The 23,209-nt window shown below is 49.9% G+C and overlaps 1 protein-coding gene across 1 annotated transcript in view; it reads left to right on the top strand.

Moving 5' to 3' along the window:
* The first annotated feature begins 40 nt into the window (after positions 1-40).
* COL5A3 (collagen type V alpha 3 chain) overlaps positions 41-23,209 on the top strand; it is a 34,520-nt gene continuing 11,351 nt past the window's right edge. The window contains 41 exon segments of the mRNA XM_020995178.2: positions 41-370; positions 4,050-4,211; positions 4,309-4,504; positions 4,624-4,786; positions 6,695-6,808; positions 7,313-7,459; positions 8,397-8,531; positions 8,686-8,835; positions 9,406-9,453; positions 9,574-9,615; positions 10,252-10,314; positions 10,717-10,791; positions 11,322-11,405; positions 11,828-11,884; positions 12,047-12,100; positions 12,329-12,382; positions 12,707-12,760; positions 12,844-12,897; positions 12,987-13,040; positions 13,393-13,437; positions 14,814-14,867; positions 14,956-15,000; positions 15,144-15,197; positions 15,379-15,423; positions 16,482-16,535; positions 16,755-16,799; positions 16,991-17,044; positions 17,791-17,835; positions 17,945-17,998; positions 18,092-18,199; positions 18,387-18,440; positions 19,591-19,644; positions 19,841-19,885; positions 20,074-20,127; positions 20,386-20,430; positions 20,764-20,817; positions 20,930-20,983; positions 21,803-21,856; positions 22,112-22,219; positions 22,421-22,510; positions 23,050-23,103. Coding sequence (XP_020850837.1) covers positions 262-370; positions 4,050-4,211; positions 4,309-4,504; positions 4,624-4,786; positions 6,695-6,808; positions 7,313-7,459; positions 8,397-8,531; positions 8,686-8,835; positions 9,406-9,453; positions 9,574-9,615; positions 10,252-10,314; positions 10,717-10,791; positions 11,322-11,405; positions 11,828-11,884; positions 12,047-12,100; positions 12,329-12,382; positions 12,707-12,760; positions 12,844-12,897; positions 12,987-13,040; positions 13,393-13,437; positions 14,814-14,867; positions 14,956-15,000; positions 15,144-15,197; positions 15,379-15,423; positions 16,482-16,535; positions 16,755-16,799; positions 16,991-17,044; positions 17,791-17,835; positions 17,945-17,998; positions 18,092-18,199; positions 18,387-18,440; positions 19,591-19,644; positions 19,841-19,885; positions 20,074-20,127; positions 20,386-20,430; positions 20,764-20,817; positions 20,930-20,983; positions 21,803-21,856; positions 22,112-22,219; positions 22,421-22,510; positions 23,050-23,103 — 3,084 coding nt within the window. The 5' untranslated portion in view covers positions 41-261.

Raw genomic sequence — 23,209 nt, 5'->3', positions numbered from 1 at the left:
CGGCCCGGCCCAGGCTGGGCCCCGGAGCTGGGGTGGGGTGGGGACAGGACAGAACCAGAGGGGGCGGGGGCTCCGGCAAGTTTCTGCACAGAAATCTGTAGAAGTTGACTTAAGTTTGAAGTGGGAGCCCCGCTGAGAGGATCCCCTCCCCCCACCTCTCCCACCTGTCCCAGCTGGTAGTAAGGAGGCTCCCTCTGTGCTCTTCAGCGGGTGATAGCGGCACACAGCTGAGCCCGGGGCGGGGGCCGGCTGGAATTGAGGATGAGGACTGGGACTGGGACTAGTAGCCGAAAATGGGGCAGGTCCAGGTCCTGGGCAGACCTCTTCCTGATCCTCACTTCCCTGATACAACTGCCCCAAGGGGGAATAGGTAAGTGGGGCCCGTGGGGCTAGTGGGGGTGAGTGGATTTCCCACGTCAAAAAAACCTTCTCCCCACCCCCTACACACCCAAGTCCTGAAGAGGGAAAGGGAAGGGAATCCCAGAATTTTTCCCAGTGCCTGGGTGGGGCTGGGGGGAATGAGGGTGTGATTGCGTGAGATAATGCGTGTCGTTCCGTTCCAATAGTGGGCAATAATGTGTATAATAGCTGTTATGTCATCGCAATTATTAGAGTCTGAATGTCTTGCGTGTGATTGCGACTATTTGTTTGAAGTGGAATAGTGACTGTGTGTCAGTGAATATGTGTGATTGTATCACTGCGTTATAGTAGGAGTTGTGATTTGTCAGTCTGAGCGTATGATAACGATTGAATGTTGTGATTCTGATCGTATGTCCTGGTACCATTGTATCTGTGTCTGTGGTTGTGATTGTCACACACAGCACTGTGTCCATTGTAGCATTGTGAGAGTGCTCAAGTGTCTGTGTGTATGATTGCATGTTTGTGTGTGAGGCTGGTACTGTTTGAATGGTGGGTGGAAGTATTCTGTGGCAGTCGGACGCAAATGTGTCTCAGTGTATGATCTAATGATTATGTGTATGATAAAGGGGTGTGTGTGTATATGTGTGACACTGTATATTAGGGGTGTGTGAGAGACGATAATTGTGTATCAGTGATTGAATTAAGATCCGAGTTCAAATCTGGCCTCAGACACTTACTAGCTGTGTGACCGTGGGCAAGTCACTTACCCCTGTTTGCCTCAGTTTCCTCATCTGTAAAATGAGCTGGAAAAGGAAATGGCAAACCAGTATCTTTTCCAAGAAAACCCCAAATGGGGTCACGTAGAGTCAGACACGACTGAAACGACTGAACAACAATAATTGTATTAATATGAGTGAGATTGTGTATGTTGTCACATACGAAATTGTGTGTAATGATGTTGCATAAATCTGTTATTTTTATTGTATCATTGTATGCGTGTGGTAGTGGTGATGTGGGAAGGGCGTGAGTATTTGCGGAAGAAGTTTAGCTGAGAGAGGATTTATCTCTTTAGCTTCTGCCCATCCCTTGGCTTTGGGGGAGGAGAGTAAAAGCGGAAGATGATGGCGCCCCCTGGAGGTCTGAACTGCCTCCCCAGGTCATCCTTCCTACCCTAGAGTGGTTTTGCCCCTGGCTCCACCTTTCTCTCCAAACTCCAATCCCATTTGCTTCCTTTGACTATGGGTACTCTGCCCGCCAGCGTGGAGTCCCTAGCCTGGGCGCCCCGCCTGTTTCCTCCTATACAGGAGCCCTGGGCGGTCCCTGAGGCCGCACGGCTCAGCACCATGGACAGGGCCCAGGGAGAAGGGGAGGGGCGGGGTTGGGTTCAGGGGCTGGGTTGGAGGGGGCAAATAGCCTCTCCTCCCCCACCAGCTGCGACCCAGTTTAATAGTGTTTTTCCTTTCTAATTTCTCAGCATCCCCCGGGGTGGCCCTAGGCCTGGGCTGAGTGAGTCATCAGCCACTGTGACGCATAGGCAGCTGTGCATATCTGGCATGGGGGGGTCTCTCTACCCCCAGGGGAAGGAGCCCCCATTCCCCCCTCTAGAACAAGGGTTCCTCAGGGGGAGTTAATTCTGAAGTACTTTGTCCTGATTGCTTCTGGGAAGGCTACAGCCTTTCTTCCACATCTGTCATTGGAAGTCCCTTTGCTTCCCAGAATTAACCCATATTAGTATTTCAGTGTCCATAAAGAAGACCTTGAGCTCTGTAATTGCCCCAGACCCCTTTCATTCTTTCCCTAGGCCCTAGCTTGGCAGAGAGTTGGAATGGGGGAGAGGAGAGAGGCCACTGATGCCAACTCCACCCCCATCCTCTAGGACTAAAGGCCTCTTGTCTTTGGTCACTCTGGCCTGGGGAAAAGGGAAGAAATGAGCTAACTCCAAGACTAGAGAGAGCACCAGATACTGCCATAAGTTTTAGAAAAGTCATCCAAGGAAGAAAGGGGAAGAATCTGACATGGAAGCAGGAGGGATTTAGGTTAGATGTTAGCAAGAATTTACAAATGTCAAGAATTGTTAGAATTAGCAATTCAGAGGTATTTGCTCCCTTCACACTCCCATCCAAAAGATTGAGGGGTTGGGGCCATTAAGTAGAAAGGTTGTAGGAGGGCTGATGGGGGAGAGTGGCTAGATCACCAGTTATATTTCTACCCTTACTATGGGGCAGTGACTGTCCATGGGAAGTGCCCCCTGTGGTCAGAAGGGAGCCAGAGTCCCAGCCCTTGTTTCAACCCTTACCCCCAAAGGGAGCCCTGACATTAACCCTTCCTCTTTTCCCTCCAAATCCTCCTCACACACACTGAAGGGTAGGAGTCAGGACAGGCTCTAACCCAGATCCTGTTTCCTGACAGTCCAGTTATTTGCCAGGCTATGAAATTCAGAATCAGTTAAAAAAAAAAAGGCAAAAATAAACACAAATGCACACAGGGAGAGACAATTGATGAGACAAGCTTATGAATCCCAGGAAAGGGGAAGAGAAGATTGTCTTATGTGGAACTTTACCAAAGAAGGATCTATAGTGTGTGTTGGGGGGTAGGGGGGTGGAAGCTCTGAGGGTCCAACGGAAACCCCTCCCTCACTTAATCTTCCCCCTTCTTGGTGGGGGAGGGGATCCTGCCTCCCCTTTGGTGAAGTCAGCAGGGCTGGGAGATTGGAGTGAGATCATGGCAGATTCTGTGGAAATCTTGATTCTGCCAAGAATCTTGGGTCAGAAGGTCAGTAGGACAGGAGGCTGGGTGGGGGGGGGCCCAGGGGAAGCCCCTGCTCCTCCTCAGTGCTGCTCTGCAGCAAAAGGAGGGGCCCATCTGGATTCACTTAGTCTCTGTGCTTGGACTACTTGGATTTTCCCAGGGTGGGGGTTGTTTTACATAAGGCCCCCCATAATCATATCCCTCCCCCACCTGTCCTTTGCCCTTCCTCCATTCCTGTACTGTTACTTTGAGGAGCTAGGGAGGGATGGTCATTAAGCACCCCCAATACCTGCTTCTCAATGGGAGATGGCTTTGTGGACACTGGGTGAGGGGGTCATTTGCTCCACATCTGGCCTCTTCCTGCTGCCAGCTTGCCTCTGTGTGTGTATGTGCAGGGGGACGCATCAATAAGAACAAATCTAGAATGTACATTCTCTGCATATGTGTTCTCCCTTGGGCCCCCCTCCCCTTGTTTCTCAGGAACAGATCAGGAGCCAGAGGGAGTAAGAGGGGTCAGGACCCCAGGGGGAGAGGAGAGAGAAGAGCTGAGATTTCAGCCTGACTAGGAGCAAGGGTGAGAGCTGTAAGGGCCCAGGGGCCCTGGGCTTGGGACTGGGGGAGAAAAGACAGAGTCAGGCTCTGGGGCTCAGGCCAGGAACTTTTGATTCATCCTAAAACTAGGTCAGATTTTTTCTCACCAAAGACCAAGTAAAAAAAGATTAGAGCCAAAGGCCTAACAGGATGGAACAGCTGGGGGTGGGGGTGGTAGGAGCAGAGAAAAGGGTGTCCCAGGCCCAGGTCCTGCCTCTCAAATGCCTAATCCCAGCCATTCCCTTCCCAAACATCAGCTCCCCAGCACCAGACCAATATGTGGGGAGAATCAGGCTGTCTCAGCCCCTGTCCCACCCCAGCACCCATGGCCTTGTGCTTTGTTCTTTCAGCTAACCCTGCGGATGTGCTTCAGGCATTGGGGGTCAAGGGAGGCAGAGCCAAGGTCCCTGAAGTGCTAGGATTCTGCCCCCAAAGGTCCCCAGAAGGAGATCGAGCGTTCTGGGTGGGAAACTCCAGCCAGCTCAGTGTCCCCACAGGGCAACTTTGGCCAGGTAAGAGCTGGGAGGGGAAGCTGGGAGGATGTGTGGAGAGGTAGTCAAGGCCAACTGGGGAGGCCCAATTCTGAGTTATCTTCTCCCACTGTCCCAGCTGGTCACTTTCCAGAGAACTTTTCCCTGCTGGTCACCCTGAGGGGCTATTCATCTGGTCAGGCTGTCCTCCTGTCCATTTATGATGAAAGGGGAGTGAGGCAACTGGGGCTAGGAGTGGGGCAGCCAACCCAGCTCCTGTCTGACCCCCCCAGCCCCAGTCTTCTTCCCACGACAGTTGACCTCATGGATGGCAGGTGAGTGCATCTGGAGCTCGGATCAGTTAACCTCAGATTGAAGGGCTGGAAGTTTGAGAAAAGAGGGATCAGCAGCGTTTCCCACCTCCGCATCAAGGTTGAACTCCCTCTCCCTCCAGGTGGCACCGGGTGGCAGTCAGTGTGGACAGCTCAACAGTGACTCTGGTGGCTGACTGTGAACCACAGCCCCCAGTGAGCTGGGGTTGGCAGAGATTGACCCCTGTCAGCACAGCTGGTCTTATTATGCTGGGGACACAGGACCCTGGAGAAGAGGCCTTCCAGGTAGGGAAGGAAACCCAGGGGGCAATGATGATCTATAGATAGAGAAAAATGGAGGTGGGGAGGGGGTAGAACATGCAGACAGATCTAAGGGAGATCCTTGGGGCCCTAATCCACCCAAAGGTAGGACAAGACTGAAAATCTGGTTGGAGAACTGAAGCCACACCTCCTCTTCTCCAGGAGAGCTCAGGGCTCCTTTCTTCTAGGCTTCTCCCAGATCTCAGCCCCACCTCCCCCAACCCCCCATCCCCGTTCTTGCTCCAGGCCTCATAGATGGGAACTAAGAGTTCAGAATAAAGAAGTGGGTGGGGTGGGGCCAGGGTGAGGCATCCTCCTGGAACCGCAGAGAAAGTGCAGCCCCAGCCTGCTGTGAGATTGTGATGTTGTGTGTTCCACACAATTGATGGGGAGGGGGTCAGCCTCCTCTCTAACTCCTTCTCCTCTCCATTTTCTCCTTTGATTCTGGGGAGTTAGAGCTGTAGAGGAACATGGGCAATACAGAGGGTTCTCTGGGAAACTCTCTAGAAAGGTCTTGAATGAGAGTATCTAGAAGAACTCTAGTGAGAATCTATTTGGAGGTGAGATTTTTGGGATGGTGGTGGAGGCAATCAGGGTAAAGTGACTTGCCTAGAGTCACACAGCTAGTAAGTGTCTGAGATCAGATTTGAATTCAGATCTTTCTGACTCCAGGGCTAGTGCTCTATCCACTATGCCACCTATCTGCCCCTCTAGCGAGAATCTAGATGCTTTTTTCTGGGAAAACACTGACCTGACTGAGTGTGTCTGGGCATCAGAGGACTCTGGGGATCTTTTAGATGGTCTTTAGGGCATCTCTGGAAGGGGGGATCCCTAGAGGATATTTAAAAGAAGTAAAATTGGTTTTGGCGGGGTCTTTGTGTAAGGGTGATGAAATGACCTGGGGAGGGGTTAGTTTCTGAAGTATGGGGAGGAGATGGGAATCCCTGGGGAATATTGGAGGAGATTGTGGGTTTTTAAAGTACTTGATCTGGAAGAGTTTCTTGGAGGAAAGTCTCTGGGAATAGGAATTTCTAGGAAGTTTCAGAGACATGGAACTGGAGGATATTTCATTTTAAGGTCCCAAAAGGGAACCTTGAATTCCTAAGATGTTAAGGACCCCCTGTCTCTGAGGGCTGATGTATATGGAAGGCAGAACTCTTGTGTTGGAGCAGAAATATTGATGAGACCCCTCTCTGCCTGAAAACATTTTGTGAGAATGGGGAAAAAGGGTGTTGGGAGAGAGGCATCCTGGCCTGGGAGAAGTATGAGCTTCTTGTAGAGGCTGGGTCTGGATTGGATACGTGTGATTGACTTGGGGTGGGGAGAGAGGACCGTGCTCTTCCATAGAGGTCCCCAGTCCCCACATGGAATGGGATGGGATGGGACGGACCAGAAGACTCATTCCATTCCTTCTCTCCCTACCTCAACCTTCCTCCCCCCTCCACCAACACACACACTCAGCCTAAGGGGACCTGGGAGTGGTAGATAGAGTCTGAGTCAGCCCCAGCTGTTCCTAGAGTTGTTTCCAGGGAGCCTACACCCCCACCCCTGTCTACTTTGTTACTGGGGACCTGATAGTACCTTTTCCCAGCCTTGCCCTGTATGAGATAGAAGAATAGTCCGGGGTGGGGGAGGTGGCATCCAACTTTCAAAGCAGAAGGTGCAGTGGATAGAGCACTGGCCCTGGAGTCAGGACGACCTGAGTTCAAATCTGGCCTCAGACACTTGACACTTACTAGCTGGGCAAGTCACTTAACCCCATTGCCTAACCCCCCCTCCCAAAATACAGCAGGTGCTAGCTATCAAGGGGTCTGGGAGAGAGCGATGATGACCCCAGGTTCTGATTCCCCAGACCCTCCCCTCACTTCTGACCCTTTCCTTTCCTCTCTGCAGGGGGATATCCAGGAGCTTATGATCCTGCAAGATGCTCAGGCTGCCTTCAGGGCCTGTGAAAACTTGCTGCCCAGCTGCGACACCCCCACTACCCCAGCCACCCCAACTGCAGGGGTGAGCACACCTTTGTATTTGCCACAAGATAAATGACTGGGACAGCTAGATGGCACTGTGGATAGAGTACTATGTTTGGAATCAGGAAGACCTGATTTTGAATCCTACCTCAGATACTAGCTACCGAATGTTAAGCTAACTAAGGCCAGATGACTTCATCTTTCTTGGCTTGAGTTTCCTCACTTGTAAAATGAAGGGATTTGACTTGACCTGTAAAGTCCCTTCCAGCTTTAGAGCTATGATCTTTATGACTTTATATGCCCTGGCATGGGATAAATAAGTCTCCTAGCATGGAGTGGGTGATCCCTGACTTGTTGGCGTGGAATGGATGACCCCTGCCCTGGGGCAAGTGGTTTTCAATTGCTCACTTTGAGGCAGGCTGACCCAAGAATTAGCTCACTGTCCAGGATCCTATGTGACCAGAATGCCTGGGTTCCCAACCTAGAGAAGGGCTGCTTACCGGGAAGCATCTTCTGGGCCCTGAGCAGAATGCCTTCTACCCAGGTGGAGCCAGAAACCCCTCCTCCCCAAAGGAAGAGGAAGGGGAAAGGGAAGGGAAAGGGCCGCAAGGGCCGCAAGGGCAAGGGCAAGAAAAAGAAAAACAAGGACTCTGAGAAACCAGAAGTGCTCCCAACTTCACCAGAAGGCCAGGTAAGGTCTCCCCCCTCCCCACCACTTGTAACTTTCCCAAGACTGGTCACATCATCTTTAATTTTCATTAATGATGACTAGTGGTCATTAAGAGGGGACTGACAGAGGGCAAGAGATAAAGCTAGTCAGAGGTTTTTAGAGTCATTGCCAGGTGCCTCCAGGATGTGGGGAATAGCTGGAGTCCTTCCTGGGCCCTCCCAGGCCCTTTTAGTTCTTCTCCCTACCCTCCTTAGTCCTGACCTTTTGCCTAGGAGCTATCTCCTTACCTCCCCCCCCTTGACCCAATTCTTCCAGCAGCTGCCCTGGGCCCCAGGGAATTGTAGGGAAATAAGTCTGATCCTGGTCCCCCACCCCCACTCCCTTGTTCTGGCCAGGCTGGGCAGGATTGACCACTGAGTGCTATTCTGGGGCCAGGGGAAGCATGCTGTCTCTGACTTTCAGACACCTGGCCCTTGGGGCTGATACCCACTCTTTTGTTGACAAGTCCCACTGTTCTCAGGACTAACATCTAAAACCCTCAGCCTGGCATCTGAGGTCTCCAGTATGACCCTAATGTGCCTCCTAGAGCTCCTGTCCTGTCTCTTCCTTCCCTAGCTAGGCTAACTCTTATCTTTGTTCATGTTGTTACCTATGTATAATTCCTTATCCTTCCTCCTCTTATGTAAGTACATCCCTCCCCCACCCAGGACCCAGATCTTGCTGACACCTTCCTTTTCCCATAAGCACAGCTTGCTGGGCTCACTCTGAGCCCCTGCAGAATCTGAGATCCACACTTTCCCCTTCCCTGTATTCAGTCTTGTGCTCAATTGCTCCTTGGCCTGTGCTCAGTTGTTCCTGACCTGTGTTATATCATGTGTGTGGGTCTGCCTGTCCTCTGCCCAGACCCTGCAGCCGTGGGTCCCCCCAGATGTGCTGATCTTTTCTTTCTCTCTCCCAGATCACCACTCACATTCCTGAGGTAGAGACTTTAACTCTTCCCTCTGAGACAGAGACTGTGGCTCCAACTGCCCCTCTGAATGTCACAGTTGTCACATCCACAGTGGCCATCAGTCTCAATGGCACCACCTATAAAGTAAGGCCAGGGTCTGGGGAGGGGAATGGGGGGCTGACAGGACCGGGGAGGCAGGTGTGAAGGAGGGAGGAAGAGAGGGATGGAAGGTGATTACTTGGGCTCAGAAGGAGGAATGATGTGTTTATTTCTCCTAACCCTTGTGACTTCTTCCCAGGACCCTGGAAATGAGCCAGTGTCCTCTGAAGCTACACACAAGCTCCCTGAGCCACGGGAGGGCAGGGGTGAGGAATGGGGAAACTCTACTATGAACCCCATCTATGGGCCAGCTGAGCGGGGGTCAGAGACCCAGATCTACATATTTCCTGTGAGTTTGGGGGAGGTCTCTGGGGAATAAGGGACTTGAGGAAGATACGGGTCTCTAGGAAAATAGGTTCTGAGGGATAGGAGACTCTGGTAGGGATGAACGGTGCTGAGAGATGACCTCTGAGTAGCATGAGAAGTCTGAGAAGATGAGGATATCTCTGAAGGATGAGGTACCCCCTGGGGAATAGGAAACTATGGAAGAATTTGGAATTTGGGGGAAATGGAGGGCTCTAGGGGTACCAGGGTCTCTGGGAAGTTTAAAGACTCTGGGACACAGGAGAATTAGAAGCAACGGGAGAATGGAAAACTTTAGGGGGCTGAAAAATTCTGGGTGATGGGTCTTTGGGGGAGACCTAGTGGTCTGGTGGGTAGGGAACTCTGGAGGAACTCTCGTTTCCCAAGTTGCTCTGGAAAGGTTGAGGGCCTGGGATACATGACCCCTAACTAAGGGGCAGTATGGTGGTACCATAGGATTGATACTTTATCTAATGGGGGAGAGGGGCTGGTTGGGGTTTGAAGGATTCTGAGTCTCTGTAATGCCCTCTTCCCCTCCTCTTCCCCTGCATCCTAGAATGCTGGTGAAAAAGGTCAGAAAGGGGAGCCAGCAGTTATTGAACTGGTGAGTGGGGGACAGTAATCATGAGGTGCAGGGCAGTGTTGAACACCTCCTTCCTTGCAGGGATGTGGGGGAGGGGGTACTGTGACTGAGTGTGGGCTCATATTTGTTTTTCTCTCGAAGGGCCAGCAGTTTGAGGGACCCCCAGGACTTCCAGGGCCTTTGGTGAGCATTAACACCCCAACCCTTTCTTTTTCCCTTTCTTTTCTGTTATCCCACCTTCCCAGCTCCTGGCTCTAGAATGAGCTTTAGTAATCATCTCCAGATTGACTTCCATTCTTCTCAATCCAAGGCCACATAGCCAGAGAGGAGGCTGGAGGAGAATTAGTGGGGAGGGGAGGGGTTTGTCTTTGAATTGGAGGTCAGTACAGTTTAGTGAGAGGGATCATTGAAAGGAATCTGGGGGATCATTGAGGCTGCGGCATGGCTTGAAAGGGAGACAGTTGCAGTGGTCATTGTAAGAGTACCTGGTGAGGAGTTATTGAAGCAGAGCAGTGATGGGGCTCAGATAGAGGGGAGAAAGGGGTCTAAAAGGGCTCAGTTGGGAAAAGGTTTTGCGTGACTTTAATATGTTTAAAGGGTTCCCTATTTCTCAACTTTCAATGGTAGGGGAAGGTGTGGAAAGAGGGAGAGAATTTGGAACTGGAAAATAATTTTTTTTAAAAAAGGGGTCAGTGATGGAGGTCAATGATGGATGATCAGTGGGGAATAAGGAGGTCGCTGTGCAAATCATTTAAGGTGGGATCAGTCTCAACCCCAGACATCTCTTCCATTTTGACTCCTACTTTTCTCTTCTCACAGGGAATAGTTGGCCCTTCAGGCCCTCCTGGCCCACCTGGCTTCCCTGGGGACCCAGGTGAAAGGGTAAGGAGTCCAAGCATGGAGGGAGAGATGAGGTTTGGGGGACACTTCAGACACTGGGGGGAGGTGGAGACTTGGAATCCCTCATGCCAAAGGGGAATCAGCCTGAGAAGAAGCTCTGACTCAGGGAATTAGAAGGCTTTGGTCTGAATTATGGTTTTGCCACTCAGTACCTGTGTGATCTTGGACAAATCATCTAAGTTTGTTAAGCCCCATTTTTCTCATCTGTAAAGTGAAGGGGCTTTACTAAATGACCTCTAAGCCCTCTTCCAACATGCCCCCAACCAATGTTGCTCTGTTTCTCTTTGATCCTTTTCTCTTCCTGTGGTCCCCACACCATTCTGTCTTGGGCCCTATGAATCTCTTTGAGTAGACCTGGCTTTTCATCTCCTCTCTCTTTCTCAGGGCCCTGCTGGTCGTCCTGGTGTCCCTGGAGTGGATGGTATCCGAGGCCTCCCTGGAACTGTGATTATGATGCCTGTGAGTTAGGAAGGGGAATGGGACAAGAAGGGGCTCTGATAGTGGAGGGGGCCCATGTCTTCCACATTCCCTAGTATATGTGGGTATGGGAGGGAACCTTGATCTACAGGGGAGAGGCTACCCCTCCATGGTGTAACTCTGCCTTTCTCCCCACTGTGTGTGCGGGCTCTGATGTATTTTGGTGGAAGGAGGATTCTCCTCCATGGTTCCACCTCACCTTCCCCAACTGTGTGTTTGGAGGACCCTTATTTATGAATGAATGCCCCTCTGTAGCCACTCTGTCCCTTTCTCCCCAAATGTATGTACAGAAGGAGGTTCTGCCATTTGGTGGACTGGCTCTCCATTTGCCAATTTCACCCTGTTCTCAAACATTGCTGTGGTGATGAGGAATCCGTGAGCAGGTTGTCCCTCCGTTGGGCTCCCTTATTTCCTTTCCATGTGTGTGTTTATGAGAGGGCTTTGACCTATGGATTTGGGGAAGGCTTGTCTCTTTTTGGTCCCTCCCTTACTCACCATTTCTGTCTCCTCAGTTCCAATTTAGGGGTGATTCCCTCAAAGGTCCCCCAAGTTCATTCCAACAGGCACAGGCACGAGCAGTGCTACAGCAAGCCCAGGTGGGAGCCTACGTGGCTAATGAGAGGCTTATGGGAGGAATAAGGGCTCAAGGAGTTCCATAAGAGATAAAGAAGCTTTTGTGGAGCTAGTGGGGGCTCATAAAAATTTAACTGGGGTAAATGAGGGGCCTTAGTGGGTAGGGGAGGGTACGAGTGGATAATTAAGCATTCATGGGGATACTAGATGGGGATATGACTGGAGAAGGTAATGGGGTGACATGGCGAAGGAAGGGATGTTGTGACTCGTCATGGTCCAATGGGGACGTGTCCCTTCTGCATCTCCTTCCAACCCTGGATGGGGAGGCTCAGGAGGGACTTTGGATGGTATTTCTCTCTACTCTCTGGGGAAGGGTGGCTTGGTGTCTGTGGGGATCATGAAAAGGATCTTGGAGATGTATTAATATCCCTCTCCAATTCTCCAGCTCTCCATGCAAGGCCCTCCTGGCCCTATGGGGCTTACAGGTCGAGCTGGACCCTTGGTGAGTTGGAGGCTGGACCTGTAATGGGAGGGGGAGGGTGGAGGGTGGAAAGGAGGCTTGCAGAGGAGGGATGGAAAATGAGTGAGGAAGATCAGTTCCTATGTCACCCCTAGGTGGGTCACTTTTTTCACTCACTCTTCTAACTCCTCTGCCCTTGTTCAGGGTCTCCCTGGGTATCCAGGTTTGAAAGGAGAAACAGGGATAGCAGGACCGCAGGTGAGTTTTTTGGGGGGTATTGGTATCTGACCAATGATGATCAAGATGAGAGGGATCTTTTCTGTGGGTAGAGGTACAAGAATAAGTTAGTTTGGAAGAAGGACTGAGGGAGGTGGCTAGGGCCTCTGTGTTTATGAATCCCCCCTCTTCATCCTCCCAGGGGTTAGGGTCAAAGTTGAGACATCCTAGGATTTTCCTACCTCTAGTCTCATTCTGTTTCTCCTACAGGGTCCTAGAGGTCTACAGGGCTTACCTGGGCCTCCTGGAAAAGAAGGAAAACAGGTAAATGACTTAGAACTTCCATTGACCTTAAATGACACTGCATTCTTTTCTGGAAATGTGGTGTGATGAAAGGAAGATCAGGGACCTACAGTTCTATACCCCAAGAATCTTCTATTTCATTTTTCTCTGGTCACTTCAGTGAGATGAGACCATAGCAGTTCTGGTTGAGAAGCAGGTCTCAGAGGGTAGAGAGCCCTCTGAAGGCACTCCTCCCTCTTGCCACTCCAGTTCAGCCAGTGTGACAGGAGGGTAGCCAGAGGTATGGGGAAGAGCGCCATGTCTTCTCACCTTTCTGTCCCATCTCTCTCTCCATCCTGGCTGCAGGGTCGCTCTGGAGCAGATGGAGCACGGGGCCTCCCAGGGGATACTGGACCTAAAGTAGGTGATGGGGATTTGGCAGCCACACAAGGCAGTGTGGAGTGTCCCAGAGTTCAAAGCTCAACTTATATCTCTCTGAACAGGGTGACCGGGGTTTCAATGGCCTGCCAGGGCTGCCAGGGGAGAAGGGCCAAAGAGTGAGTGTCTCAATACCCTTCTTCTCCTTGGAGAATTATTTTCCTTCCAATGTATTTCCTATGCCCACTCTCCCTTCTCCTTTCCCCAGGGAGATGTTGGCCACGTTGGGCAGCCAGGGCCCCCTGGGGAGGATGGTAAGAAGGTAAGATGGGGGAGGAAGGTTAGGGGTTGGGTATGGGGGAAGTCGAGGTTAGATGGCTTGTCTGGGGGTAGGGCGGAGGGGGTGAATTATTGCTAGTCAGACAAGACTCATGACCTGAGGTTATAACCTTGGTGCTAGGGGTGGGATTCTATATATGTAGAGGGTCCCCCCCACTTCAGAAAGTTTTTTTTCCAGGTACCACTTCCCATCTTCATGGATCATTTACTTATTTGTTTGTTTATTCATTCATTCATTTGTTCATCCATCCATCCATCCATTTATGTATCTACTTATTTATGTATTTACTCACTTATTCATTCAGTCATTCATTCATTTATTTAATTATTTATAGGGCTCAGAGGGGCCTCCAGGGCCCAGGGGCCAAGCTGGGGAGCCAGTGAGTATACTGAACCCTGAGACCCATCGCCCCATATCCATTGTCCTGGGAGAGAAGAGGGAATAGACAATTTTTAAAAAAAATTTTATTAATTTATTTTGATTTATCAACAATCACTTCCATATGCTTTTGAGTTGAAAATTTTTCTCCCCCTTCCTCCCCCCTACCCTCCCCAAGACAGCCCACAATCTGATATAGGCTTTACATTTACATACCCATTAAACATATTTTCACATTAGTGAAGTTGTAAGTAAAAATTAAAACCAATAGGAGGAACCATCAGAAAGATGAAACAAAACTCAACAGAAGGTAAAAATAAGTGATAGCGATTCGACTTCCATAGTTCTTTCTTTGGATGTGGTCACTATTTTCCATCCTGAGGCCTCTGGAGATGTCTTAGATCCTCATAATGCTGAGAAGGGTTCAGTTTAACAATCTTAGTCATTGCATAACTGGCTGTTATTGTGTACAAAGTCCTCTTGGGTCTGCACTTCACTCAGCATCAGACCATATAAGTCTTTCCAGGTTTTTCTGAAGTCAGCCTGTTCATCATTTCTTATAGCACAATAGTATTCCATTACATTCATATACCACAACTTGCTCAGCCATTCCACAATTGATGGGCATCCTCTCAATTTCCAATTCTTTGCCACCACAAAAAGAGCTGCTATGAATATTTTTGTACATGTGGGTCCTTTTCCCATTTGTTTGATCTCTTTGGGATATAGCCCTAGAAGTGCTATTGCTGGATCAAAGGGTATGCACATTTTTTGTAGCCCTTTGGGCATAGTTCCAAATTGTTCTCCAAAATGGTTGGATCATTTCACAACTCCACCAACAATGTATTAGTGTTCCAATTTTCCCACATCTTCTCCAACATTTATCATTTTCCTGTTTTGTCATGTTGGCCAATCTGATAGGTGTGATGTGGTACCTCAGAGTTGTTTTGATTTGCATTTCTCTAATCAGTAACAATTTAGAGCATTTTTTCATATGACTATAGATGGCTTTAATTTCTTCATCTGAGAACTATCTGTTCATATCCTTTGACCATTTATCAATTGGGGAATGGCTTGTGTTCTTATAAATTTGTCTTAATTCTCTATATATTTTAGAAATGAGGCCTTTATCAGAGAGACTAGTTGAAAAATTCTGGGAATAGACAATTTCTAAGGCCTTTTCAGGCTCAAATCCATGACTATGATCCTAGCTTTCCAGAGCAATGCCAAGATTCTCAACCCCTGCCTCAATCTCTCTCTTTGCCTTCTTCTGCCACTGACTGCGGTGTGTGTATATGTGTGTTGCACTTGAATCTAGATAGAGATAATCATAACTGAGGTAACAAGGATGGTGATCGTACCTTCTGTCTCTTCCAGGGACCTCGGGGGCTAATTGGTGCAAGAGGTGCCCCAGGCTCCCCAGGTCAACCGGTAAGAAGTCTGTCTCTGTCTCTTTTATCTCTCTGAGATTCTGTATCTCTGTCTCTGTGTCTCAATTCTCACACCCCTTTGCCCTCAGGGTGTGATGGGGATAGATGGACCTCCTGGTGCCAAAGGAAATGTGGTAAGGCTTAATTTCTCCCTCAGACCCTTCCCAACTCTTCTCACGGATCCTCATCCTCTTTAACCTCCAACCTCACTGGCCCCACTTATTCCTAATAACTCCCATTATCTTCTTTAAACTCCCCATTGCGCCTTTCTCCCCAGGGCATCCCGGGAGAGCCAGGCCCTCCAGGTCAGCAAGGAAATCCAGGACCCCAGGTATTGTGACAAGCTTGAGATGGGGTGGGGGTAGGGGATGGACAGGGACGGAACAATGAGGTCATCCAGACTCTTCAGAGTCCCTCGTCCCAGTCTGCTGGCTTCTGAGCTTATGAATCTTCCACATGGTTCTTTTCCTCTTCCTGCCCCCTTTCCCACACTCCCTACCTGTCTCTTTCAGGGTCTCCCTGGATCACAGGGACCAATTGGGACACCAGGGGAAAAGGTAAGTGAATGATTCTCTCTTCTCCCTGTGCTCATGTTCTCTGTGGGGGGAAGACCTTGACCAGATGCCTTGTTCCCATCTGCAGGTGTCCCTTCCATCTGCCTTATGGCAGGACATACCTGTTTGAAAGTAGCACCTGGCCCTACGCCCATGGTTTTCAAGGAGTGTACCATGAGATATCAGATGTTATGTTATTGCAGATAAAAGAGTATTTACAAATAATTTTGTTTAATATAAATCTCATTCCCTAGCATACAAAGTACAGGAAATATAACATTTGTGAATTAAACAAAACTTGCCCATTACCTATACATATCCCCCATTAAGCTACATTAGACTTTGAAATCACAAAGCACTCAACTCAAACAGCTGTTCTTATTGAAGGGAAAATGTGCGAGGTAGAAGTGTACATTCCAGAGATGCTAAATGATACATTCAGCGTGTCACAATTTTGCATGGCAACAAATATTGCGGTGTGAGCAAAAAGAGGGTGAGAAATCAGGAAGAGGTTAAAATATGGCCTCAGGCGCTTACCAGAATTGTGACCCTAGGCAAGTCACTTTACCTTTGTTTGCCCCAGTCTCTTTATCTGTAAATTGAGGATAATAATAACACCTACCTCCCAGGGTTGTGAGGATCAAATGAGATCATATTTGTAAAGCGCTTAGCTCAATGCCTGGCACACTGTGGGCACTTAATAAATGCTTATTCCCTTATGACCTTATAAAACCATTGTACTTCACTCTTTTTTGGGGGGTGGGGTGGGGTTAGGCAATTGGGGTTAAGTGACTTGCCCAGGGTCACACAGCTAGTGTCAAGTGTTTGGTCTGATGTTGGATTTGAACTCAGGATCTCCTGACTTCAGAGCCAGTGCTCTATCTACTGCCCCCTTGTACATCCCTCTTAATACCACTGAACCTCAGTAAATATGGATGACCAATCATGTTCTACTCTTCCAAGAACTATATGGCTGGGCTGGGCTATCCCCAAGGTGGGGAGAGGGTCACAGAATTTCAAGATCTATGATTTCTCACTTCTATCCCACCCTCTCACTCTAGGGGCCCCCCGGAAAGCCAGGAATTCCAGGCATTCCAGGAGCTGAAGGCCCACCGGTGAGTACTGGAATCATGGGGGAAGAGGGTGTATGGAGGAATGAGAGTGGTCCAGCGGTTGGGAGGGGGTGATGTTGTCGCAGAAGTGGAGAGACCACTGACGTTTGGGAGTAAGGGCTAAAATTTGGGGATTAGGGAGGAACTTGGGGGATTATGAGAACTTCTAGGCTTTGGATAGCTGGCTGACTCCTGACCTTCCCAGGTGTGTGCCCCCCACAGGGTCACCCCGGTCATGAGGGCCCCACAGGAGAGAAAGGGGCCCAGGTGAGTATACTGAGAAGAGGGATTGAATTCCAGGGTTGGGGAGGCTTGGGACTTGGGGGGTCATGAATTGAGGAGTTGTGGGCTGTGGATCAAGAAGACTATTGAACAGTGGAACTTGGAGGTCTGGGAGTCTGGGGGTGGTGGTGGTACAAAAGGATTAATTAGAATGCTGACACTGCTTTGATCCCCAGGGTCCAGAAGGGCCCGCAGGCCCAACAGGATATCCTGGGCAGCGAGGAGTGAAGGTATGTAATACCCATGATCTGTAGGCAAAGTGGGCAGAACTCCTTATGTGGGCAATCCATAAGAACTATGTTCTAAGAACATGCCCCAATGATAGAATGATTCACTGTGGACCCTTGGATGTATGGAGAGAAGGTCAAGGCCTGGCTGGTCAGGGTGTGGACTGCAATCTGGGGCACAAAGTCATATTGTGGCCCAGCACAGAGTTACATTGTAGCCAGAGTACAGAGTCACACATTGTGTGATCCAAGAATGTTCCAAGGGCTTCCTAAGTGAGACAAAGGGCTGGGATGGAATGTTGGGCTCCCAGGAGGGAGGGAAGAACTGAGTGTCTTTATGAAAGGGCAGAAGGAGCCTAGAGGCAGACTGTCTGGGTACCACCAATCAACTGCCTCCCTACACTACATACCCATGTGACTCTAGGAACCCAATAGGGACTTAGGAAAGCTGACCAGGATCAAAAAAGCCAGCCCACTTTATATACTCTGAGTCCCACAGGTAGCCTGTCTTCTCCTTCAGGCCTGCCCATAGTATTGGTTTTAACCTGTGTTTACCTGTATGTGGATGGGTACAGAGATGAACTGGGAGGGGGGTCACCTATCAATACTCACTAGGAACCAATACCTCTGGCTAAGATCCCAGTGGGTAGTGACAGATTTTTTCCCTAGCAAAGGTAGAATGGATTGTTAGACCCCAAACCATACATTGCCCTACAGAGGTGCTCTGAGCACTGGCTTTATCTCTCCAGGGCACATCTGGAAACCGAGGCCTAAAGGGGGAGAAAGGCGAGAAGGTAAAAGGGCAAGTGGGGTGCCAAGGTTCTTTCCTCAATTGATTGAGGCCCTTTCTGTGCCCCTCCCCCGTATTCTTATTTTTAACTTTTGTGCTTTCCTCCAACGCAGGGAGAAGATGGTTTCCCAGGCTTTAAGGGTGATGCAGGTCTAAAAGGAGATCGAGTAAGATTAAGGGGTGAGGGGTAGATGGAGGGGGAGTGGGAGTGGGGAAAAGGTGAGGAGCTGAGTTAACAAGGGGCATCTTCTCTGTTCCAGGGTGATCCTGGACCTTTGGGCCCAAGAGGAGAGGATGGGCCTGAGGGGCTGAAGGGTCAGGCAGGGTTGCTAGGTGAAGAGGGACCCCCAGGCCCAGCTGGGGAGAAGGTATGAAAAGAGAGAGCACCCTCTCCAACCTCCTCAGTGGCACTGCTTTCTCTATTTGTGTCCCTGTGGCTTTGATCCTCTACCCTCTCACTCCTGATTATACCTAGCTGTTGTCTGACCTCTGGCCTGGCCTCTGGTCACCCCCAGAGGGCTGATTTCTCTAACTTCCCCTCTTTTCTCTGGGCAGGGCAAGCTTGGTATCCCAGGTCTTCCAGGATATCCAGGCCGTCAGGGCCCCAAGGTAAGGGGCTGGAGGATGGACAGGGGGTTCAAAAACTCTGCCCTGTGCAGAGAGGATGAGGAGAGGGAGAGCTAGGTATAACTAACTGGAATTTATTTAGTCTCTGCGGAGTACTTACCAAGGGCTGATGAGATTGCTGAGGACATGGCGATATGTAGAGAAGGGTAAGACATTCTTTACCCTCAGATGCTCACAGTCTAGGAAAGACTTGGCAAGTGGTCCAGAGGAGGGCAGCCAAGATGGTAAGAAGACTAGAAATCATGCCATACAAGGGAAAAACTGGGAAGGTTTGGCCTGAAGAAGAAAAGACTTGGGGGAACCCTAGCACTCCTCTTCTTCGAGTGTTTAGAGGAAGGTCCTAGGGAAGAGAGACTTAATTTTATTCAGCTTGGCCACAGAGCCACCCACAGGGAGCAGTGGGTGGAAAGCGACAGAGATCTCAGCTCAATGTAAGCAAAAGCTTCTTGACAATTAGAGCTATTCTGAAGTGTGATGGGTGGCCTGGGGTAGTTAATATGGAATGGGGTGGGGGGGAGGTGGTGAGCTGCCCATCACTGGAGGTATTCATGTGGAAGCAGGTTGAGAGTTTTTTTTTGAAAAGTCTTATTTATGTCTTTTTATTTTACATCCCTCTCATTTATGGAAGAAGTGCACCTTATCCCTCCCTACCCCTCAGCAAGTCTTACCTTGTAATAGAGGAAAGACAAAACAAAACATACATACATGTATGCATATATGCACATACACATACACAAACACAGATAGACACGTAGATATAGATATATACACCTGACACTATTGGATGACAGTTTGAGGAAGCTATTGTGGGGGGCGGGATGGAGGGGGTAGAATTCTCAATGAGGTATGAGTTACATTGTATAGCCCGTGAGGTCTCTTCCATCTGTGAGCCCTTCTGCTTTTATGACCACAAGGCATATGGCCTTTCAGAGGAAGGAGAGACGCCAGTGAGCCAGAGGGGAACATGGAGGAGGTGGTGAAACTAGGCCTTGGAGAGGGTAGAATGGACAGAAAGGACAGGGAAGCACGTTCCATGACAGGAAAAAAGTAAATGCTGGCAGCATTTCCCTCCTCCCACCTCCCTGCTGCCCCAGCCACAACCCCCATCTCCTCTTTGCTTCTCCCCACTCAGGGATCCATTGGGCTTCCAGGGCCACTGGGTCTGGCAGGAGAGAAAGGGAAACGGGTAAGCAAAGAGCAGGGGGAGAGATGGTGATTGCGTGTGTCTGAGTGGGAGAGTGTGCATGCATGTGCTATGCAGTGGTGGGGGTGGGGACTGACACCTTCCCCTCCCCACCTTCATTCTGTCTGTCTGTCTGAGCTGTTTCTCTTGTCCAGCTATACTGATGTGGCCTTACTCTCAGTGTTCTTCTCTCTCTCAGGGGAAGGCTGGCCAGCCAGGAGAGGAAGGAGAACGGGGACCACCAGTGAGTAATTCTTTCTTCTTCTACATCCCATCACCCAAACTCTTGCCTCTTCCCTGGGTGGGGCTTGTGATGGGGAAGGATGGGTGGGAAGGATGAGTGAGAAGTGGACAAATGGAGAGAAAAATGGAAGGGAAAGGATTTGGACTACCCCCTCCCACTCTCACTATCTCATTGCTTTCTCTTCTTAGGGATCCCGTGGAGAGAGAGGACAGAATGGTCCCACAGGAAAACCAGGTCCCAAGGTATGGGAGAAGGTGTACAGAACCCCACCCCCAGAAAGACCCCTTTTTTCCCTTCCTTACAATCCCTGCCTGACAGTGAAATCCTCCCAAACCTCCTGACAATGGAGTACTGGGGGAGGAGGGGAAAATGCATGTTTTGGGTCAAGGCCCTCACCCAGAACCTTTCAGGGGGGAGCCGTCTGCATCATGGTCTCCCAGTCCCTCCCAGCATCTCCAGTTTAGTCATCTCCTGAGTTGAGCATCTTCTTTCTGTCCCAGGGAGATGTAGGCCATGATGGTGCTCCTGGGGTTCCTGGAGAAAAGGTCAGTGGGGGCACAGGGAAGAAGTTGAGGGTGGTGTTGGGCAGGTCCTGGGGCTGTGGACTCCTGGCAACAAGGGTTGGGAAAGCTAAGTCCTGGAGGCAGATATACTAGAGAGTGTCCAGGCAGAGCACCAGCCTTGTAGTCAAGAGGACCTGAGTTCTAATCTGGCCTCAGACATTTTCTAACCATGTTATCCTGGGCAAGTCACTTAACCCTGATTGTCTCCAAAAACACTCCAAACAAAAAAGAAAAGTACATATTAGCACTATTTATGTTTGATCACATTTTATTTTGTTAAATATTTATTTATTTAGCAGCTCTCTTCTATTCCAGGGCCTACAGGGTCTGAAGGGCCCCCCTGGATTTCCTGGGCCAAAAGGACCTCCAGTGAGTTACTCTGTTCTGGGGAGTGGGGGAAGAGGCTTAAGGGGTAGAAGAGGGACAGAAACTTAGTGTTCTGAGTCTCTTCTCTCTTACTACCCTGAAAATCTTTCTCCAGGGCCCTGCAGGAAAGGAGGGAAGACCTGGTCACCCTGGGCAGCGAGGAGAGTTGGTAAGAGTTGCCCAGACCTACCTATGTCTTGTCTATCTCCTTCCCTATGTTGCCTCCAACTCTTCCTTTTCACCCCTGAGGACTTATCTATATCGTTCTTACCCCCATCTTCTCACCCCTCTTATAGCTTGTTCATGTCTTGTCCACTCCCCCATGTTCCCACCCAATTCTTCCTCAGTGTCCCCCCAAACTCTTTTCCCAGAATTCTCCCACATTCTTTTCCATGTCCTCTCCGTATCCCCCCCAACTCCTTTCTTCCAAATTCTGCTCATGTTTTCCCAAGGCCACCCTCTTTCTGTGCCTCCCCTTCTTCCAACTCTCCCTCATGGCCTCCCCAACTCTTTTCTCCTGGTTCCTCCAGCAAAGTGTCATGGAAGAAGACACTGGATTTGGAGGCAGGACACTCGGGTCCCATCCCCAGCACTGCTGCTGATTAATTGTATGACCTGGCACAGGTCACGACTCCTCTCTGAGCCTCAGTTTCCTCATTTGTAAAAGAAAAACAATAATACTTGTACTACCTCCTTCCCAGTCTCAGTTTTCCCATCTGTTAAATGGGAATTACAATAGCCCCTACCTGCCAAGATTGTTGTGGGGATCAGATGAGATAATATTTGCAAAGTACTTTGCAAACCTTAAAGGGCTATAGGAATGCTAGCTATTATTGTTGTTATCATTATTATTAATATATTATTATATTAATTACATTAATAATATATTATTATTACTTACTGGGAGGAAATCAGTTTGTTATGATTTTATTATTATTATTCACCACATCAGAACTATATCTTATGTTCATCCTTCTTTCCTCCCCAGGGTTTCCAGGGCCAGACAGGTCCCCCAGGACCAGCTGGTGTCATTGGCCCCCAGGTCAGACTGATCTCAAGTGACCCCATCCAAGCTTTGGGAGGTTCTGGATCCTTGGGCTAGGGAAAGGGTCAGATATGGTTGGGGCAGATTTCTTTGGGTCCAAGGTTGCTGTTCCTCCCGCACCCCTCAGCCCCTCTGGCTATGTCAGAAGGCCAATTCTGGGGTGGGTAGGGTCTGAGGAGCATAGCACCTCTCTCCCATTTCCCACTCTCCAGGCTCTCAGACAGGTCCTTTCCATCTTTTTTTTTTCCTTAGGGGAAGACTGGTGAAACAGGTCCACTGGGTGAAAGGGGCCATCCAGGCCCCCCTGGGCCCCCTGGAGAGCAGGGCCTGCCAGGGCTGTTGGGAAGGGAAGGGGCCCAGGTAAGATACCCCTGGAGGCTCGAACTTCCCTGTTGAACCTCTCAGGGGCAAATCTCAATCCCTTAACAGCTGGGGGGTGGGGTGTGAACAGGGTGGAGCTTAGCATGGATCACAGCTCCCATAATGGGGAAAGTGTGAGTGTATGGGTCATAGTCCCTCTTAGTGGCTGGGATATAATGTCTCTGCCCCATGCTGTGACAGGGGGACCCTGGACCTGCTGGTCTCCCTGGGAAGGATGGCCCCCCTGGTCCCCGAGGGTTCCCTGGCCCTCGAGGAGCCCCTGGAGATACAGTGAGTATTGGCATCTTAATGAGCAGCTTGCCTCCCTCATCCTGCCACCTGTGTGTCCAGGGCTGGGTCCTGCCCTCAGGGAGCTTAGTGTCTGGGGGGAACAGAAGGAGAAAGGGGGAAGCTGAGAAGGAGCAGACTCAGACCCTTCCCTTCAGAGAGCTCACCTTCTGAGAAAAATGGAAGAAACAGACTTAGGACTTGTCCTCAGGGAGCTCTGGGGAGGGGGATTTGGAGGAAGGGGATGGACTCATTTGAAAAGAGAGCTAAAAAACAAAGCAAAACAATACCAAATAAAAAAAAAAAGAAAAGCAAGCCAAAAGTTTACATGTGATGGAAGCTATTCAAGGGGTGAAGGTTCTAAGTACTGTGAGGCCTCAGAGGAAGAGACATCTCAGGAGAACATAGGGGAAAGCTCACAAAGGTGAAGGAAGCTGAATCTTGATTTGGCTAGTTGGCATAGGGAAGAGGGGAAGTATGTGGGGGAATATTTCAAATAGAGAATGATGGGAGAAATCTTACATTCCCTTTCCTCTCCCAAGGGAGCAACTGGCCTGAAGGGGGCACAGGGCCCCCCTGGCCCCATCGGTGCCAATGTAAGTATAGCCCAATAATGTCTGGGCACTCTTGAGTGTTGGAGTTTGGGGACTGGGCAGTCCACAAGGAAACCAACCTGAACTGGAATCCTCTGCCCCACCCCCA

The sequence above is a fragment of the Phascolarctos cinereus genome, unplaced genomic scaffold, assembly GCF_003287225.1.
Source record: "Phascolarctos cinereus isolate Bilbo 61053 unplaced genomic scaffold, phaCin_HiC Scaffold_4;HRSCAF=312, whole genome shotgun sequence".
Lineage (NCBI taxonomy): Eukaryota > Metazoa > Chordata > Mammalia > Diprotodontia > Phascolarctidae > Phascolarctos > Phascolarctos cinereus.
Note: the sequence above shows the minus strand (reverse complement) of the source record. Positions and strands in the feature narration are given on the sequence as shown.